The following is a 22,013-nucleotide window of genomic DNA, read 5'->3' as shown; positions in this document are numbered from 1 at the left end:
ATGCCATTTGTTTAGGTCATTGGGACCTTAGCACACATGAGTCAGCAGACTTTTGAGAAACATTGGTGCATCAGAGGAGAATCAAGAGTCTGCCAACAGTCAGATGCGTGACTGAGGCCACACGAAATCACCTAGCTCTGGGCACTCCTCTCATTAACCACAGATGCATGAGAAACCCTGGTAGAGCTGAGCTGAGCTGGACCAGCAGAACCACCCACAGAACCCACAGAACTGTCAGCACGGTCAAATGTTCAAAATACTCATTTATTTGGGAACTGAAATGTCTTTACAGATCACCTAGTCCAACAAGATCAACGGATACATAAGGAGGCTGAAACCAAGAGGGAGGGTGTGACTTGCCCAAGGTTAGGGTGAGTTCCTGACTGAATCAGGACCACCAGTCAGGTCCTCCGACCCCCAGTTCAGGGCCTTTTACTCACTAACCTTCTTGAGATCTCAACCAGCCCTGAGATTCCATGACTCTGTGACTCGATGGTTCTATAATTCCAAGACAAGGCACAACAATGCCTGTGCTCCAGACAGCCTTGGTACAGGAGAACATGATCTAGACGGAAGCATCAACCAAAGCAGATTTTCACCTCAAAATATCAACGACACGATCATGAATTCAAACACTGCACACAGCCCTGTGTTTCTGGTATTTCCTCCAGAGATCACTGTTCCCGAATTTCAGTCAACGGACCATACAGCCACAACCTATGACTCTATTATGCCCTTTCCAAAACGACTTACTAAAAAAATGAAAATCTTAGGGGTAAGTAAGATTTGCCCCAATGTAGACTCGACTGAGGGTATATTATGGGCTTAATGTTTGCTATTCCCAAAATTCATATTTGAAACCATAATCCCAATGTGATGGTATCTGGAGGTGGGGCCGTTGGGAGGTAATTAGTTCATGATGGTGGAGCCTTCATGAATGGGATGAGTGCCCTTATAAGAAGAGGTCAGAAAGCTAGCTAGCTCTCTTTCCAACATGTGAGGATACAACAGAGAAGTCAGCACTCTGCAACCTGGAAGAGGGTCTTCACCAAAATCTGACCATGCTGATGCTCTGATCTCAGACTTCCAGCCTCCAGAACTGTAAGAAATAAAGTTCTGTTGCTTACAAGTCTATGGTACTTTGTTATAGCAATCTGAACTGACCAAGACAGCAGAAATTGGCAAGAACTGAGGTGCTGCTATAACAAATACCTAAAACTGTAGAATAATCTTTGGAACTGGGTAATGGGTAGAGGCTAGAAGACTTTTTTTTTAATTGAAATATAGTTGGTCTATATGTTGTGTTAATTTCTGGTGTATAGCATAGTGATTCAGTTACATACATATATTTATTCTTTTCATATTCTTTTTCATTATAGGCTATTATAAGGTATTGAATATAGTTCTCTATGCTATACTGTAAGACCTTGTTGCTTATCTATCTTATTTATAGTAGTTAGTATCTACTAATTCAGAGCTCCCAATTTATCCCCTCTACTCCCCTCTCCTTTCCCTCCTGGTAACCTTAAGTTTGTTTTCTATGTATGTGAGTCTGTTTCTGTTTTATAAATAATTTCATTTGTGTCATTTATTTACATTCCATATATGAGTGATACCATATTGTATTTTTCTTTCTCTTCTGGATCACTTCACTTAAAATGATGATTTCTGGGTCCATCCATGTTGCTGCTGATGGCATTATTTTATTATTTTTTATGGCTAAGTAGCATTCCATTGTGTGTGTGTGTGTGTGTGTGTGTGTGTGTATACACCACATCTTCTATATTGAGTCATCTGTTGATGGACATTTAGGTTACTTTCATGTCTTGGCTATTGTAAATAGTGCTACTATGAACACTGGGATGCATGCATCTTTTTGAATTAGAGTTTCATCCAGATATAAGCCCAGGAGTGGGATTGCTGGATCATATGATGTCTATTTTTAGTTTTTTAAGGAATCTCCATACTGTTTTCCATAATGGTTATACGAAGCTACATTCCTATCAACTGTGTAGGAGGGCTGCCTTTTCCCCACACGGTCTCCAGCATTTATTGTTTGTGGATTTTTTAATTATGGCCATTCTGACTGGCATGAAGTGATACCTCATTGTAGTTTTGATGTGCAATTCTCTGGTAATTAGTGATACTGAGTAAAGTGTCAAAGGAGTGGCTTGGCTCTTCCTGACTGCTTACAGTAAAATGCAAGGAGAGGAATGACTTGAATATTAAGCAAAAGGTAACCAGAACTAAAAGATTTGGAAAATTCTCAGCCTATCCATATTGCAAAAACTGAGAGTGTTGGGAAGACAACACGAAAAGTGTGGCCAAGTGGTCATTTGATAAGGAGATTAGGGTGGGTATGGATCACCTTAGAAGGGAAAACTGGCATTTTGAAACTAAGGGGAAGGAGATAGAAAGGATTAAAGGAAGGCTGTCAGACTTCTTGTATTTTACAGTACAATGCTTTAAGGTAGTTCCAACTTTTATTCCCATTCAGTTCGGGAAGTGTGTATCACATTTCTATATCAATGATTTACATGCTTCTATGGAAAGGAAAATATTAAATGAATAAGCCAAGGTCCCTAGGCTCTTAAAAGTGACCATCAAAGTAAGAATCTTCAAACTGACCACTGATAAGATTTTTTCCAGTCAAGTTCAGGAAAAAAGAAAGGAAAGAGAAAACCAAATAAAAGTCAACAGACCAAATTCTACACCCTGGGTTACTGAGTTCTGTGGTTTTATATTTTCCCAGTGAAAAATCAGACTTCAGTTTGACAACATGATATGGTATTTTTCTGTGTGAGGCTTTTACAGAAATTCCCCTTAGTACCATAACTCCTCATCTACCCATTCATCCATCTATCCACTTCATTAATATTAATTATATTTTATTTACCAATCCTCCTTTCAGACAACATCAGAATTCCAGGTATGTTTGAGGCTATAATACTGCCCATATCTTAGAAAATATCTATCGTTTTTATCTACAGCCTCTGAGAATGGAAAATAGAAAGAAATTTTTTTTCAGGAAAAAAAAAAAACAGATTTATAGAGAAAGATGGCCCACTGACATGCAGAACAGGGCCATCAGTCTAAACTGCTTTAGCATCTATTCAAATATTATGGTAGGCAAACTTCTGCTAAAGAGTGCAAAATATTTTAACAAATATGTATTGAACCATGTGCAAGAAACTATGTTAACCACTAGTGGGGTTAGAGAAATAAATACAATCTAGTTTCTATCACTGAGGAGAGTAAACACATAATTTAAAGTCAATGAAATGAAAATATTAATAACTACATCTCAATGCAGTATCTACTAACAGCCACAGATAGTGGTGGTGATGGGGTGGCAGAAACCAGAGAGGAAACAGTTACTTCCTGCTAAAAGGGATGACACAGCATCATGGCAAGTCTGAACACTGAAGAAGAGATGGAATTTAACGAGGGAGTGGAGGGAGGTGCAATGTTCTAGATGAAGAAAGAACCATGAACAAGAGTTCACGGCAGCATGGCTTGGGGACGGCAAAGGAGAGCTGGCAGAAAGCAAGCTAGGCTTAAAAGGTGTGAGAGGATTAAAAAATACAAAATAAGAAACAAACAGGATGGATTAAATCAACCGTGGTACATCCACACAATGGACTATTACTCAGCCCTAAAAAGAAACGAGCCATTAAGCCGTGAGGGCACACGGGGGACGCTTAGACACACATGGCTCAGTGAAGGAAGCCAGCTTGTAAAGGCTACCAACCACATGATTCCAAGCATATGGCATTCTGGAAAAGCTGAAATATAGAGACAATAAAAAGATAAGTGGTTTCCAGGAGATGAAGAGGGGAAGGTGGGATAAATTAGGTGGAGAAAAGAGGATATTTTACAGCAGAAAACTATTCTGTACAATACTATAATGGTGGATACATGTCATTTTACATTTGCCAAAACCCACAGAATACAAAACAAAGAGTGGAGACTAGTGTAAACTACGGACCTTGGTTGACAATGATGTGTCAGTGCTGGCTCACCAGTCGTAACACATGTACCCCTCCCTCTGGCAGGGGCTGCTGAGAGTTGGGGGAGGATATGAAGGAATGTGGCAGGGGACATATGGAAATCCTCTGTACTTTCCGCCTGATTTTCCTGTGAGCCTAAAACTCCTTTCAAAAATAAAGATTGTTAATTTAAATAAAATGGTAAATTTTATGTATATTTCACCATGATGTCAATAAATACAAAAAAATACTAAGGGGTGGGGGGAAAACAACAGGAAGGTATTTTGGAGGCCTGATTGCCAAGAATCCTACATTCCTTCCTTACTTAAGTTTCAGAATGGAGACAAGTAGTTTCTGATCTGTAAAGTCAATAAAATGACCTAAGGAGCTTTATAAAATATGTATCAAGTCCCCAGGCCTCGTTCCAAAAGTACTGAACTGCAGTTCTGAAGGGGTGGGGGGCTAGAAATTATTTCTTGCACACTTCTCTGAGTGAATTTGATGACCACTAGATGGGGGAGCTATGTTTCAAACAACGTTGGATGGAAGTTCTGTTTTGCAGTCTTACTTCAACACTGGCACAACGCTGGAATAGAGACTAAGGAGGCTGGTGCAGAAAGGCCAGTCAGAAGGCAATTGTAACCATTTAGATGAATGGGTAGTGGCTACTGAGCTGAATGTACTCCCCAACTATCAGGCTTCCCCATTACAAGAGCGGTATTTATTCCTAGAAGGTTTAGGGCACCAAGAAGCGGAAGAGAATGTGTGCTCGCCTTGAGAACTCTCTCAAGAAGGGAAGACAAGGGGCTGGGCTCTCCTCATCCAGCTTCTTTGAAACTTGTCAACTGTAGCTGGAGAAAGGCCGGGAACATCTGTATTGACACACGGGAGGGGCTTAGGGTGCATGAAACAAGTGCCCCAGCATTGGTCACAATGGAAAAAAATGAAAGGAAAAAAAAGCCAAACATTTATGATTTTGCAAGGAAAGGGAAGAGGAAAGCTTTACTACTTTTTTATTGTTGGGGACCAAAGGACATTAGAAGGACAGAAGTTGACCTTAAGGCTTCAAGCCTAAGAAAAAGATGGAGCTAAAAATAAAGACAGAGAAGGTAGAAAGAAGGCAAGGTTTAAAGGGAGAAAAGCGAACTTGTTGAGCATACTGAATACAAGGTGGTAGCGGGACAGTCAAGCGGGGGTGTCTGATGAGAGCTGACAACGTGGGTCTGGAGTGGAGGGAAATGGTATCATTTACGACTCACCTACTTAAAGGGGACCGCTGCTATGGGAACAAGTAAGAATGACTGAGAAGGTGGACTGACAATAACAGAAGGCGGGGACATAGACTCAGACATTGTGTACCACCATTCACATCATTCTCATCAACCTTCCCTAGCAGTCGTCGAACCACAGCTGGGTGCTGTAAGGCATCACGAGTGTGGCAAAGGGAGAAAAACCAGACAAAAAGTAGAAAAGACGGGGAGTGCTCTGGGTCCAGGGAGGTGACAGTACCTCCATGGGCTCAGAGGACTGGCTGTCCACAGAAGGATTTTCTGACAGTTCACTTCTGCTTGAGGCCAGGCTGGAACGATGATTTGGAATTCAGTGTTTCTCAAACCATGTATATGCGAAAGAACTGGAGGGCTTTATTTTCCAGCTTTAGTTGAGATATTATTGACATTAAACACTGTGTAAGTTTAAGGCGTACAATGTGATGATCTGATACATGTATAAACTGCGAAATGTTTACCACAATAAGGTTAGTTATCACATCCTTCACCTCACATAATTACTGTGCTGTTGTTTGCTGTACCTGAGACCCCAAAACCTGTAACTGGAGGTTTGCACCCGTTGACCAGCATCTCCCCATGTCCCCCGCCCCACAGTCCCTGGCAACCACCATTCTGCTCTCCATTTCTGTGAGTTCAATGATTTTAGAAAGATCATACAGTACTTGTCTTTTCTTTTTGACTTATTTCACTTAGCATAATGCCCACAAGGTCCATCCAGGTTGCTGTAAACGACAGTATTTCCTTCTTTTTTACAACTGAAAAATTTTCCATTATATATACACCACATCTTCTTCATCCATTCATCTGTCAATGGACACTTAGAATGCTTCTATGTCTTGCCTATGATGAATAATGCTGCAATGAACATGAGAGCACAGATACCTCTCTGAAATAATGATTGCATTTCCTTTGGATATGTACTCACAAGTGGGGTTGCTGGGTCATGTGGTTGTATTATTTTTCATTTTTTGAGGAATCCTCATACTGTTTTCCATACTGATACATTCCCACCAATGATACCCCCTTTTCTGCACATCGTCACTAGCACTTGCTATCTCGTCGTTTTGAGGATAGCCATTCTAACAGATGCGAGGCGATACCTCTTTGTGGTTTTCATTTGTATTTCCCTGATGCTTGGAGAGTTTAAGACACAGACTTCTCAGCCTCACCCTGGAGATCCTACGAAGTAAGTACAGGACGGGGCCCGGTAGTTCGCATTTCTAATTCCCAGGTGATCCTAATGCTGCCAGTCCACGGATTACATTTTCAGGTACAGTGATTCAGAACATTTTACCTAAGACCAAATACCAGGTAAAGGTGTCAAGAAACTACCTGTAGAAGCTTCTACTGTCATCATAAAGAAGTTTCTACTATCCTTCCCTTTTTTATAAAATAGAGTAACTGCCAGATCCTTTTAACCAAAAGGAGATCTAAATTTTCAAAAAGGAAACCCACCATTTTGCTTTTTCCTCACCATGACTTTTTCCTCTGTTTACAGACTATCCAGATCCTGTTCGGACTGATGAACTTTTCTTTTGGAATCATTTTACTTTTCACCTTTGAAAACCCATACCCAAGGTTTCCCTTTATATTTGTTTCAGGATATCCATTCTGGAGCTCCGTTCTGGTGAGTAGAGTCACTCAAGTTCAGTCTGAAGCCGTGCCAATAGGGATATTAGGGAGTTCTTAATAATGAAATGAGCTACATCCAGTTGTATGACATGCTTTGAAAAATTAAAATTCTACCTTGTTGAAATTATTTCTGATGAATTTAATTCATCAGAGTTACTTGTATTCAATCACTGGGTCTTGAGGTTCCTTTGGGAATCTTTCTTTGAGATTTTACATAATTGTCCATTCATTTCATTTGAAATGAGTGACTATTTATTATAAGCCAGATACACAGAGAAAGGCAATGAGGCTCCAAAGGTTACTAATACATGGGCCCTCACTATGGAAAACAGTATAGAGTTACCACAAAAAATTACTACCATATGATCCAGAAATTCCACTTCTGGGAATATATCCAAAAGAAACAAAAAAACTATGTCAAAGAGATATCTGAACTCCCATGTTTATGGCAGAATTATTTATAATAGCCAAGACATGGAAACAACAATCCGTCAGTGGACAAATGAATGAAGAAGCTGTGAGATATATATAGAGTTTACATATTCCTCATTCATTAAAAAATGAGGAAATCCTGCCACTTGTGACAACATGAATGAAACTTGAGGGTATTATGCAAAGTGAAATAAGTCAGACAGAGAAAGACAAATACCATATGATGTCACTTACATGTGGAATCTAAAAAAGAGGTCCGATTTGTCATTACAGGGGGTGGGAGGGAACTGGATGAAGGTGGTCAAAAGGCACAAACTTCCAGTTATAAGATAAATTATGTACTAAAAATGTAATGTATGACGTGATTCTGTAGTTAACAGTGTTGCAGTGATAAGAGGAAATGTTTTAAGAGTGTAGATCCTAAAAGTCCTCATCCCCAGGAACAAAAATTTTTTCTTGTTTTGCTTTCTTTTTCCTTTTTTCTTTTTGTACCTATGTGTGATGATGGATGAATGTTTATTGTGGTAATCATTTCATGACATATGTAAGTCATATAGTTATGCTCTACACCCTAAACTTATCCAATGTTCCATGTTAATTATATCTCAATAAAACTGGGGAGAAAAACAAACAGAGGAGAATAATACTGCATGAGCCCTTCCTTCAAAGGGCTCTCAAGTCTAGCAAGAATGAAAATATGCAAACAGGTCATTTCAAGGTAATCGATACGTGATATCACAGAGGTGCAGAAAGTGCTTATATACGCAGAGATGAAGGATCAGTTTACTCTTTAAGAAGTGAAGAAGCAGGGAAGGCTTCTTAGATGGACCTCTGAGCTGCACAGAAGCATTTACTTAATCACATTCAATGAACATTGTTTTAGCATCTGTTTTAGTATCGGAGAATCAGACTCAGAGCAGAGAATGGGCAGCATGTGGGGATTCAGAGAAGGGCAGTCCCTGGTCTCAAGGTCTCAGCTGAGAGTATTAGACAGTTACCATGTGGTGTGGTGAGTGGTGACAGAGGGACACACAGCTACCTCTACAGGAAGATGCCACAGCACAGAGGTGAGGTTCCCCAGACACATTTCCAGCTTGACTGAGTCTTAAAGGAGGCGTGGTTAATCAGGTGAGGACACACACAGAGGAAGAGAGGGGGAAGATCTGGGTGTAAGGGGGAGGGATGTCTTGCTGATGCCGAAGGAGAAACATGGGCAAAAGGGCTGAAGGGGTGGGAGAACATCTTCTCTTCTGAGAACTTTGAGTTCAGCACACAGAGTGAGTGGAGGGATGAAGCTCAAAAATGCCAGTCAAAGGATTAGAAATTTTAAAATGGATGTGCTGTAATCAGATTGGAAGTTTCTACTACACAATGGAGCTACCAAGTATGACTCGCCTCCGTGAAGCTTACTGGGATTTTTTCCAGTTTCCAGCATACTTGCCACAGCTCCACCGATGCTCTCACCCAAGAGAACACAATGGACCGCAGGTGGGTGTGAAGGAGGTTTCTTTTAAGAACGATGGAATCCAACCTGATTGGTTGTAAGCTGACTTGACACTAGTTTCTCAGGACGTCAAAGCTGAGTAGCTTTGACGCTGTGATTTCTCACAGTAGCTGTAAAAGGAGGATGGATGAGAAAACTGAAGCCCACTAAGGTTAAAAACAAAATTCTCATGTCCGAATAAATAGGTAAGACTAAAACAAATTTCAGGTCCAGAATTTTGTCCACTGTGCGTTTGTGGACAGTCATACAAGGCATCTCACCCTGCTCACTGTCCGGAGGATGATGTGAACTTGGAAGAAGGGTGTGGGAAAGAAAGCAGGTAGAGGTCTAATCTGCGAGAAATTGTTCAACATCAGCTAACCATGTCCGTCACTAAGATATTTATTTTTCTTAACAGTTCATTAATTCTGGAGCTTTTCTAGTTGCACTGGAAAGAAAAACCACAGAAACTCTGGTGAGTTATATGGCCCCTCTACTAAAAATGCATAATTTTGAAATACTGCATTCTAGCCTTGAACATGAATTTGGAAAATCAGTAAGCCACTCTAATTCCACTGTCAAGTACTGATACCAACCAATAGCGTTTGCTTCTTTTTCTCATAGAATTTAAAGCATTAGTGCCAGAAGAGTCATCTAGTTTAATTCTTAGACACTGTGGCAGAGAATAAATGATTTGTTCAAGTTAGTCATCCAGTTGGTATTCCAGGATGACTCAATATTCCAGGAACTCCCTTTCATTCTTTCTGTATTTTTGGTACCTACTGCACACTCGACACTTTGGCAGGCACTGGTTTGACTCATATGATAGGCACGCTGTGTAGACAACCTAATTCCACGTTGTAAGCAGAAGCTCAAAATAAGTAATACAGCATTAATGAACACAAATTTTAACTTACCAGTGAGTTATAAGCAGAATATTTTTACTTTGCTCAAAGAATCAAAGACATTCACTGTTCATTAATAGGCCAACAAATTATTTTCAGAAAAAGACATCTCCTGTGGGTTGGTGGTTTCAGGAAGAAATAAAGATTGCAAAGAAATACGATGCTTAATTAAGCAGAGTCATGAAACAAAAATATAAACAGATCATGACTTTTTACCAGAGCATCAAAATACAATGTAATGTAGCCAACCCCTAAGCATCTCTTTTGTCCAGAGTGCGCCCCACCCACATTTAAATGGGAGCTAATTTAGACACAGTGGCGGGGCGGGGAATGGAAGGGCTATTAAAATTCACTGGATCTTCTCATTTCTGTGGATGAGGACCTGAAGCCCAGAGAGGTAAAGTGACTCATATAAGATCACACAGCTCACACAGCTGCTTCGAGGCCCTGCAGTATTGGGACTAAAATCCTGCTGTCCAGTTTCCCCACCTTCCACTGCTTCCACAGCGGGGCTGAGTCACTGCCTTATGTTCTTATTTTCTTTCAGGTGACGATGAGTCGAACAATGAACTGTCTCAGTGCCCTGGCAGCAACAGCTGGAATCATCCTCCTCACATTTGGTTTCATTCTAGATCAACACTACTTTTGTGGCTATTCTGAAGAAGCCAGTCAGTGTCAGGCGATTACCACCCTATTCATTGTAAGTATCCTGCATTTGGGGGGCGAGGAGTAACAGGTGTAATCATGAAGACTTACTAGCACCCAATCAGTACCATCCAAATAATGCTGCAGACACATGTATTTTCTTTTATTCACAAACATTTACAGAAATCACAGTACCTGACAGACATTACATCAGACATTGTGAAACTGAAAAATAAATACATTATAACCCCCACTTTTAGGAATTCACAGATGAGTAGTGGAGATGAAACATGCACACCAGTAAATATAATCAAAAGACAGTGATATACTAAAAGAAAAATGCAGGAATAGCAGTATGGTAATGGTTCAAAGCCCCAGATGTACATTAGAATCATGTATGGAGTATTTTTATGGTTTTGGTTTTGGTTTTAATATTTAGACTGGACTTTTGATAAAACATGGTAGATTGAAAATATGCATTTATTTCTGCTCTTTCCAAAATACCACTAAAATGAGCATAAAGGAATGTACAAGATATGAGTCTACATGAAGAGGAAAAAGTTAGCCAACAAGACCCATCAAAAATTACTGAGAAAGCTGAAAACTAATCACCTAAGGAAAACGAGGTCTTAATAGAAGAAAAATATTTCATATGGCACATTCTAAGTAATATGGAGTATTTGGGTGTACCAGAACTACAGAAAGCTGAGCAGAAAAGAAGATAGACTGGTAATCGTAAATTGAGCTATTTGGAGCAACCCTCCTGAGAAAACAAAGCAAAATGTCACATAAAAAATGGCACAAATGAACTTATCTACAAAACAGAAACAGACTCACAGACATAGAAAACAAACTTATGGTTACCAGGGGGAAGCGGGGTGGTGGGGAAGATAAATTAAGAGTTTGGGATTTGCAGATACAAACTACTATATATAAAATAGATAAACAACAAGGTCCTACTGTTTAGCACAGAGAACTATAGTCAATATCTTGTAATAATCTATAATGATAAAGAATATGAAAAAGAATATATGTATAACTGAATCACTATGCTGTACACCAGAGACTCATACAACATTGTAAATCAAATATATTTCAATAATAAAAAAAAACTACGTTAAAAAAATTTTTAACACCTTAAAAGCACTGAAGAGCTGAAAAGTCAACTGGAACTCCTAGATCAATTGTTACAAGAAAGCCTAACCTAGAATCTGTCAGTGGGCCACCAAGGAGCAACAAAGCTGCTTATGCCTTGAGGCCATTTGTCAGTGTTGTGCTTTTGGAATCCGACTCCCAGCTTATGGGTAATGAAGGAAAAAGAAGCCACAGCCCAGAGTCCACTCAAGGTAGAAAGACCTAGAAAAGACATTCCCAACATTGCACTGGGTTGTTGAAAGATTACTGCACTCTTCAGATAAGGGCAAAAAGACAAAGTACTCTGCCTCATAACAGCAGAGGCAGCTTGATGAACAGAGTGAAAAAAGAAAGAGAGAAGTCCTTGAGAAATCATGGCCCCATATCAGACCCCATGACAACCTCCTCCCACCCTCCACCCCAACTGGGGTGTTAACATTTGATAACATAAACTGGGTGAGCCAAGAATGGTCGAGCCTGAATTTGGTCTTGATATTTGATGTACTTAGCACCCAACAAAAGCAAAACCAAAGGCTATTTGGAGGGAAGAACGTCCAACAATCTCAAGAAACTCCTACCAAATTTGGTGCCATATTTGATACTACACACTGGATAGATCAGAATGAATCATATTTCATGGAGACAAGGAATACAGAAATGAGAATAAGAGATATAAAATATACAGTGAAAAAGTCTACAATATTTACAGAGAGAAGGAGAAAGAGAAAATGATAGATTTTTAAACCAATGAAAAGCATAAGACCACATATGCAAGAAGCCCAGTGAATCCCAGACACCTTGACACATTACAAGGAAAATGTAGAAAAAAAAAGATAAAAGAAAAGTTGGAAACAGCCAGTGGAAAAAGATGGATTATCTTTAAAGAAAAAAAAACCAATTAGAATAGTGGAGTTATCTTCTGAGGGATAATAATTGGAAGGAAGGATGACAGGGACCTCCAGGGTATGGGTTTATGCTTATCTGGAAGCCTTTGTAGGAGGGTGTCTACAAAAAGACGGTGTTCGACATATTTTTTTTAACTTTTAAAACTCTGAGTTAAGTGTACAGTTTAACAAATGTTCATAAACTGAATATATCTGTATCTTAAGTTATTGTTTCCACCCCCAACCCATTCTGTATCATAGTCTTTGTATGAAGTCACTACGTGCAACCAACAGTTAAGGAGTAGGGAGTCAGGCTCCAACTCCTTGAGGATAGAGTATCCACGTAAATTATTTGAAATTCTTCTAAATAGGAGATTTGCCTATTCTCCTTCTACTTAATTACTTACTTATTCACTTATGTATTCAATCATGTATTTATTTCAGTACAGATTTATAGGTATTTATTTTACACTTTGGGTTGGAATCTAAAACTATTTTGTTGTGTAAATTGTTCAGTTGTAGCCATTGGGAACTCTTTTAGTTGGCTCCTGTGGCCCTTTGACTTACCTCTGTGTGTTGTGGGGGAGGGGAGCTGTCTGTTTTAGCATTTCCATACTTTCTGGCACTATGAGACTTTCAAATGCGTTTTTCATATTAATTGAGATGATCATATTTTTTTATCCTTATTCTATTGATATATGGTATATTTCATTGTTTTTTTTAATCTTAAATAAACCTTACATTTCTGGGTTAAATCCCACTTGGTCATGGTGCATAATCCCTTTTGAATGTTGTTGGATTCAGTTTTCTAGTATTTTGTTAAAGATTTTTGCATACATATTTATAAGGGATGTTGGTCTGTAGTTGTCCTTTTTTGTGATGTCTTTGATTTTTGTGACTGGTTAATACTGGCTTTACAGAATGAAGTGGGAAATATGCTTTCCTCTTAGACTTTTTGGGAGATTTTGTGAAGTAATGGTATTAAATTTTCTATAAAAATTTGGAAGAATTCACCCGTGAAGTCATCTTAGCCTGAGTTTTTCGTTGTAGGAAGTTATAAAATTACTTGTTATATGTATATTGAGATTCTCTATTTCTTTGGGATTTCAATAGTTTGTGTCTTCCTAGGAGTTTGTCCTTTATTGTCAGCAAGAGTGAATGAAGAAATACAACAATACAAATTTTCAAGGAAGACTGTCTTGGTGGTACCACTTTAGTATGGTCGTCTACCAATAATCTACCACCTTGAAGTACCACAGAGAAGAGAAAACGGCCAAGAGGATAAGCACATGGCCATCAATGGCATCTGCCATTTTGAGGGGAGGTAGCTTGGTTCCAATAGTCTTGAGTGGAACCAGCTTAGTTGCTAACTCTGAGGAGCTTGGGCCACTTTATCTGTCAGCTGTCCTATCTTTTGGACCACTTACTTCTGGAGAATTTCTAGAGGACTGCAGCTTAAGGTCAGTAATAAGTACGTGATAGTGGTGGTGGTTTTAGTAAGATCTTACCTAACAAGGCTCAAGTGTACTCTTTCTCAGATGATGTTTCCAAAATAACTAGTCTCCTGCCCAAGGTGACCAAGAATGATAAACAGTTGTCAAGGGAAAGTAGTCCATATCTGCTAGCGGACAATACTGACAAGTTTATTAAATAATCAGTATGATCAGCACGGGGGTCAAATCATGCACTGAAACATAACACAGAATTAATTTCTGAGGATTTAGTCAACGACTAAACAGGAAGTGAGAAGATGTTAGGAAGAATGAGAACTCTGGAAAATCCACCTCTGCCTGCTGACATAAGGAATCAGCTGCTTCTGACAGATGAAAAATGTGAAAAAGAATCTCTCCAACAGAAATTTCTCACATATAGACAAGACTTTAAAAAGTTGTTAGGAGATTTTAATGAGTAAACCAAGACAGTTGGTCCCAGAATGGATTTTGGTCAAAGAGATCTTTTATTTATTAGTCCCTGTGGCTGGCTAAGAAGACAGAATTACAAAATCTGTAATGACTCCTATCCTGTCACTTATTCTCATAGAAACACAAAAATATAGATAAAAGGCAGATAGGCAGACAGGATGGTTAATGGCAAAGCTTTGGCAGGCCTTCACTAAGGAAAAAGAAAACAACAAATCTGAAGAGGTAATGAAAAAGTCCTGGGAGACCAGATTCCTGGGACAAATAAATAAACCCTGATCAATGAGCAGTGCTATACTCACCTCACCAACACGGCCGTGCACACCCGACAGGGAGGATATCACAGGGATCCCGTGGAAGAGGCACTAGATGAATCAAAAGACCAGGATCATAGTGGTGAGGGTTCTGGCTAGACCTCTCTGGGGCCTCCATGACTGCCTGGCACCTTCAAAGACCACTAGGAAAATCTATGACAATTAAAAACTGAATGTATTGGATTTGCTAAGCAAGAGAGAGCACAGAGTGTCAGGCTCAATAGGGGAAAACAGGGAAGTGTACTAATAGGGTTTCCCAGCTGGAGTTAGTCATAAGATGGCTTTAGGGGAGAGTAACAGTAGTCTAGGAAGGAACTTGTTAAATTTGCAAAGCAGAATAGTTGCTGAGACAGTCAACGGTCTTACTTTTGGAAAACATGAATTAACATAAAATTGCCATTGAAACAGTTCTCTGTGGTCTTATCCTGAATAATAATAAGGCTCTGAAAAACCTTACTTTAAAACCTTGAACTTAAATAGTAGTCTTACACGCCATGCTTTGGTGCACTTTATCAATTTGGTGGGTACAGGTATTTTTCAAATCATGGTTTCATTTCTCAATTCTCAGTAATTGTAACTAAAACCAAAAAGAATTAAAGACTATGAAAATTAAAAAGAAAAAAGCTGAAGCAATTGGATTAACAGCTAACTTCCAAAAAGCAACAATAAAAAAACAGAAGACAGTAGAACTACGTCTTCAATGTACTGAATAAAACAACTGCCAACCAATAACCTATCAATGTCCATTAAACTATCTTACAAGGATGAAGGTGAAATGAAGAATTTTCAGAGATTAAAAAAACTCAGTCTGTCTCCTATAGACCCACATTAGAAGAATAATAAAAGATGAACCCCAAATAGAAGGGAAATGATAGCACAATGAGATGCAGTGAAGAACATGTGGACAAATACTAGCGAATACTGCTTGTATAACACAGTAATAATAATACATACTGGGCTTAAAAATAAAGTATTCAAAATGCCAGACAATATTAACATACAAGTAGAAAAGGAAGCAAATGGTGTTTTTGCTATCTGTGTTTGCTAAGGGCTTTAGTTTTACCTGAGAAGGGGGTAAATGTTTGAAGAACTGTAGAGTTTGGTCTGAATGCTTATGATATCATCAAAAATAAGAAACTAGAGCTAATAGATATATTTAGTCTACTACACCTGACAACAACAGAATATATATTTTTATAGCACATACCAACAAAAATGACTATATATTCATAAATAAAACAATTACAGATTAATACTGAAGGCTAAAGTCATACAGTGTATGTCCTATGCAATAAAACCAGAACAATTAGAAAGTAAAAAGGAAAGAGAAGGAAAGGGAAGGGAAGGGAAGGGAAGGGAAGGGAAGGGAAGGGAAGGGAAAAGAAGAAAGGAAGGAAGGAAAGGAGGGAGGCAGGGAGGGTGTGAGAAAGGAAGAAAGGCATCAAAATCAGAAAGGAAGAGGTAAAACTGTCTGTTTGCAGATGACATGATATTATATAGAGAAAACCCTAAATACTCCACCAGAAAAACTGTTAAAACATATAAACGAATTTAGTAAAGTTGCAGGATACAAAATCAATAAACAAATCAGCTGCATTTCTACACAATAATAACAAACCATCAGAAAGAAAAATTAAGGAAACAATCCCATTTAAAATTTCACCAGAAAAGATAAAGTACACGAGAATAAATTTAACCAAGGAGGTGAAAGATTAGCACACTGAAAACTATGGCATTGATTAAAGAAATTGAAGAAGACACAAAGAAATGGAAAGACAGCCCCTACCCATGGATTAGAAGAATTAATATTGTTAAAATGTCCATATTACCCAGAGCAAACCAATGCAATCCCTACCAAAATTCTAAAGGCATTTTTCACCAATACAGAAAAAAAAATTCTAAAATCTGTATGGAACCACAAAAGACCACAAATAGCCAAAGCAATCTTGAGAAGAAAAAAACACATACTTCCTGATTTCAAACCATATTACAAACCTACAGTCATCAAAACAGTATGGTATTGGCATAAAAATGGACAGATGGATCAATGGAACAGAATAGACAGCCTCAAAATAAACCCATGTATATACGGTCAATTAATTTATGGCAAAGGAATCAAGAATATACAATAGGGAAAGGCCAACCTCTTCTGTAAATGGTGCTGGGAAAAACCAGACAGCCATAAGCAAAAGAATAAAACTGGATCTCTATCTTATATCATACACAAAATAAACTCAAAATGGATTAAAGACTTGAATGTAGGACCTAAAACCATAAAACTCCTAGAGGGAAATACAGGTAGTAAGCTATTTCACATTGGTATTAGCAATGATTTTTTGGATTTGACATCAAAAGCAAAGGCAACAGAAGCAAAAATAAACAAGTGGAACAATATTGAACTAAAAAGCTTCTGCACATCAAAGGAAACCATCCACAAGATACAAAGTCAACCTGTGGAATAGGACAAAATAGTATGTCTGATACAGGGCTGATATCTAAATTATAATTTTTGAAAAGTCATACAACTCAACAGCAAAAACAGCAAAAATCCAATTAAAAAATGGGTGGAGAATCTGAGTAGACATTTGTTTCCAAAGAGGACATACAAAAGGCCAACAGGTACATGAAAAGATGCTCAATCATGAGGAAAATGCAAATCAAAACCACAATGAGATATCACCTCAGACCTGTCAGAATGGCTATTATCAAAAAGATAAGAAATAACAAGTGTTGGTAAGAATGTGAAGAAAAGGGAACCCTTGTGCACAGTTAGTAGGAATGTAAATTAGCACCACCACTATGGAATACAGTATGGAGATTGCTCAAAAAATTAAAAATAGAACTACCACATGATCCAGCAATTCTACTCTGGTGTTTCTCCAAAGTAAACTAAAACACTAACTCAAAAATATATGTGTACCCTCATGATCACTGCAGCATATTTACAATAGCCAAGACCTAGAAACAACCTAACTGCCCATTGATGTATGAATGGATAAAGAAAATATGGTGTGTATATATATATGTGTGTGTGTGTGTGTATATATATATACACACCATATTTTCTTTATCCATATATATATACACACATATATTTCTTTATATATATATGTATACACACACACACACACACACACACAATGGAGTATTATTTAGCCGTGAGAAAGACGGAAATCCTACCATTTGCATCAACATGGAAGGACCTTGAGGACGTTATGCTAAGTGAGATAAGTCAGATATTGAAAGACAAATACTGTATGATATCACCACATATGGAATCTAAAAAAGCCAAATTCAAAGAAACAGAGTAGAATGGTGGTTACCAGGGGCTGGAGGAGGGGGATTAAGGGAGATGTTAGTCAAAGGGTATAAACTTACATTTAGAAGATGAAGAAGTTCTGGACATCTAATGCACAGCATCGTGATTACTGTTAACAGTACTTCAATGTTGCTAAGAGATTAGATCTCAAATGTTCTCATTACAAAAAAAGAAATGATAATTATGTGACATGACAGAAGGTCAGCTAACGAACACTATGGTAATTATATTGTACTATAGGAATGTATCAGATCAACATGTTGTACACCTTAAACTTACACAGTGTTCTATGTCAATTACATCTCAATTTTTTAAAAAGTAAGTGAAACTGCAAGCCACAGAATGGGAGACAATCTCAATATATATATATATATCTGTCAGAGGACCCATATCCAGAATACAGTAAGTACTCCTGAAAATCAGTAATAAAAAGACCAAAAAATAAATGAGTAAGACTTGAACAAGCACTTCACAAAGAAAGATACACCAGTAGCTAGTGAGCATGTTAAGTATGTGCTCAATATCATTAGTTACCAAAGAGCTGCAAATTAAAATCACAATTATGATACCACTCATGCACACCAGAATATCTTTAATCAAAAGAACAGGAAAAACCAATTGTTGACAGGAATGGGAAGTAACCGGAATTCTTAGACAATTTGGTGGGAGTGTAACATGGTTCAACCACCTTGGAAAACTATTGGGTAGCTTTTAACAAAATTAAATATAGACTTATTTTATGTCTCAGCAATATATACAAGAATGGTTATAGCAAATCTAGTCATAACAGTTAAAAGCTTGAAACAAGTCAAATGTCTGTCAATAACAGTGGCTGAACAAACTGTGATTATTCAAAGTATTCAGAATACTGAGGTATGCAGCAACACAGGTGAAAGTCAATCCATCATACTCAACAAACAAATTCAGACACAAAAATTAGCATGCATACTTAATAAAGGGTGTTAGGAATCAGAATCGTGGTTCCTTCTGGAGGGAGCAGGAGGATCAACCAAGAAGGGACACTAGAGAACTTACTGGGGTGATGAAGATGTTGAATATACCTGGTCTAGGAAGCAAAAATGGGGTAAAATACACATATTTACATAAAAACTCTGGTATGGTAAAAGAATTGGAAAAATAGCTTTAAAGTAGGTGACAGCAAAGTTGTAATGTTCTTATATACAAAGAGAAAAATGTAAGTGACAAAAAATCAAGAACACACAAAAAAAAAAAGAAACAAAAGATTAAGAGGAAGAAGCTTACAAAAATGCAAATGTAGCGGCCAAACATACTCCAGGTGATGCTCAAATTCATTAGTAGTCAGGGAAGTGCCAATTAAATTAGCAATGTATTAAGATTTACATTCACTAGATAGGCAAAAATTAAAGAATTATAAAAATGATCACAGACAGGGAAAATGGTGAGAAGAATGCTCTTGTGCAGTGGTAGAAATGTGAAATGCTGCCACCATTTTGGAAAGCAGGGAAACATTCACTTATGTGAAAGATACACATACCTTTAGCCCAGGAAGCTACCCCCACAGCAATTAGGCCACCTATGTATACGGGTGTGTGTGCAAGACGTGCATTGTAGCATTGCTCAGGGTGGTAAAAACAAACAACAAACAAAAAAGAAAAGAAGAGAAGAAAGAGGAAATAAATGATTTCCTGTCACTACAGAATAAATGCATTATGGTAACTACACCATGAGATACTATGGGACTTTAAGATAAAGCTTTTCAACCTGTAGCCAAAATACGCAGACAAATATGGTCATAGAATAGAATGTTAACCATATTAATATTAACAAACTTTCACCAGCAAAACACTAGTGCGTGCAGCCTCTGGGCTGTTAACAAGGTGTGTGTCCCTATATGTGCTCTTAGTTGTCAAAATACAGAAAGATTTTACAGGTATTTAGTGGTGACAAAAAGGACACAAGAAGTTACTATTGGCTTATTTTTACATGTTCCTCTTTTTCTGAGCCCATAGTTTTCTTTTTTCCCCTTTTTGCTTTCCTTTTCTTTTTTTGTTTTTAATTTTTTTTTTTTAAATGGAGGTACCGGGGATTGAACTCAGGATGTCGCGCATGCTAAGCATGTGCTCTACCACTGAGCTGTATCCTCCCCCTTCCTTTTCTATTTTTGCTTTTTTTTCGTGTTTTTCTTAACTTCTTTTCTTTCTCCTTCAAGAGACCACTTTTTAAATATTATTTCTTTGTATTGTATGTATTTATGAAACGGAGTTACTTCCTACATATAATTTAGAAAGTAGATGATTTTGGATGACTTTCTCTAAGAAGACAATATGCTGTTCCATGCTGTGGTGTGCTCTGCTGGACTGCCTGCGTGCTCCCAGGAGCCTCCGCGAATTTGCTCCCTAAGCCTCGGATACACTGTAGACACGTGGGGCAGCTGTCCTTACCTGGGCACCACCACCTCTCTGTCATCAGAAAGCCATTACTGTGCTAACACTGTGACTTCTTTTTTTTTTCTTCTTCTGTTACAGGGAATTTTGATTATGCTGATGGCCTTCAGCATTATTGAACTAGTCATTTCTCTGTCTTTCTCGATTTTGAGGGGAAACGTTAACGGTAGTGACTATTGTGAGGAATGCTGTTGAATAGCACTGCAAGAATAAAGATGTGTTATAATATTATTGAGCGATGAGTTATGCTTGTGAGGAAAAGCCAAGAGGAACATAATCTTGAGGCTGGCGATTCTTGGAGGCAAAGAGAAGTGACTCAAGGGAGTGGGGTCTGGAAACATTGTAGCTAATAAAACACATCGTGCCTCTTGGCAGCGCCATCTCCTCCTCTCCCCAAATCACACAGTCTCCGTGGTGTCAACTCCTCTGTTAGTCATGCATTCACTGAAGAAAAGGACAGCACTGTAGGGTTGGTTGTCACTGTCCAAACAGAGAAATGAACGAAAGCCCAGCACATGGATGGAGAGACCAGGTCCAAGACACCTCCTGCTGATTCTCCAAGAGACTCTCCCTTGGGGCTCCTGTTCCACTGCTGTGTGGAAAGATGGGTTGGCTGGAAGAATGGCTTGCCCCACAAATCTTACACTCATCAATGCTGGTCACTTACAACAACTAGAATAGCAACAGTGATGAGGACAAATATGGGGGAAGCCACTATAATATTCCAGGCGCCACGCTAAGTGCTTTAGGGGTATTCCTCATTTAATCTCACAAAAACTCTAAGAGGCAAATTTTATTAGTACACTCATTTTACTGGCAAGGAAGCGGAAGCACAGAGAGGGTAAGTCATGTACCCAAGGTCACAAAGACTGCAGTGGCAAAGTCATGGTATCAACAGGTAGTCTGATCCCAGATCCCAAGGTCTTACCCACTGGACCAACATACCAACGTATCTCAAACTTTTGGTCTCAGAACCCCTTCACATTCTTAAGAATTATTCAAGACTCATTACACATTAATACAAGTAACATTTTTATTAAAATAACTATATTTTCCAAAATAAAAAATGTAGTGTGGAGAGTAGCTCTGACAGATAGCTTTGCAAATGTCTTTTTTTTTAGGTTACTTGATGTTCATTTATTTTTATCTTTTAGCTTTCTTTATAGTTTATAGACAAAAAAAACTGCACACATTGAATATGATCGTATGTCCCGATGCCACCACTATAATAACCAAGGTACTTAGCCTAGACATCACCTCCAAAGTTTTCCTTGTTTCTTTTGTGGGATTTTGTTGTTACTTTTGTTTTTTGGTAAAAGCACTTAACGTGAGATCTGTCCTCTTCACATGTTTTCAGGGGCGCAATGCTGTATTATTAACTATAAATACTCGGCTGTACACCAGCTCTCTAGAACTTACTCATCTTGTTTAACAAAAAACTTTGTACAGACTGCCAACCAAATCCCCATTTAACTTTAGTGCACATTCAAATCACCTGAGGAAATTTTATAAACCCCAATGCACCACATACTAATTAAATCAGAATGTGCTGAGAGCCGGACATGGATTTTTTTCTTTTTTTTAAGATTTCAGGTGATTTCAAAGTGAAGCAAAGTTTGGAAACCACCGCTTCTCTCTCACT

At 38.3% G+C, this 22,013-nt stretch overlaps 1 protein-coding gene across 1 annotated transcript; it reads left to right on the top strand.

Annotated features, from left to right (window-relative positions):
• The first annotated feature begins 622 nt into the window (after positions 1-622).
• Positions 623-20,566, top strand: MS4A5 (membrane spanning 4-domains A5). The gene is made up of 5 exons (XM_010987061.3): positions 623-775; positions 6,777-6,905; positions 9,244-9,300; positions 10,278-10,430; positions 20,453-20,566. Exons 1-5 carry the CDS (start codon positions 623-625, stop codon positions 20,564-20,566), a joined length of 606 nt encoding a protein of 201 aa, XP_010985363.1.
• The last annotated feature ends 1,447 nt before the right edge of the window (positions 20,567-22,013 follow it).

The sequence above is a fragment of the Camelus dromedarius genome, chromosome 12, assembly GCF_036321535.1.
Source record: "Camelus dromedarius isolate mCamDro1 chromosome 12, mCamDro1.pat, whole genome shotgun sequence".
Classification (NCBI taxonomy): domain Eukaryota; kingdom Metazoa; phylum Chordata; class Mammalia; order Artiodactyla; family Camelidae; genus Camelus; species Camelus dromedarius.
The sequence above is the reverse complement of the archived record's forward strand: the minus strand, read 5'-3'. Positions and strand labels throughout refer to the sequence as shown.

Excerpts from the sequence above, each read along its gene's own strand:
- MS4A5 (XM_010987061.3), top strand. The coding sequence starts at position 623 with ATGAATTCAAACACTGCACACAGCCCTGTGTTTCTGGTATTTCCTCCA. Across the intron at positions 6,906-9,243 it reads CATTCTGGAGCTCCGTTCTG|TTCATTAATTCTGGAGCTTT; the intron begins GTGAGTAGAGTC and ends TTTTCTTAACAG. Across the intron at positions 9,301-10,277 it reads GAAAAACCACAGAAACTCTG|GTGACGATGAGTCGAACAAT; the intron begins GTGAGTTATATG and ends ATTTTCTTTCAG.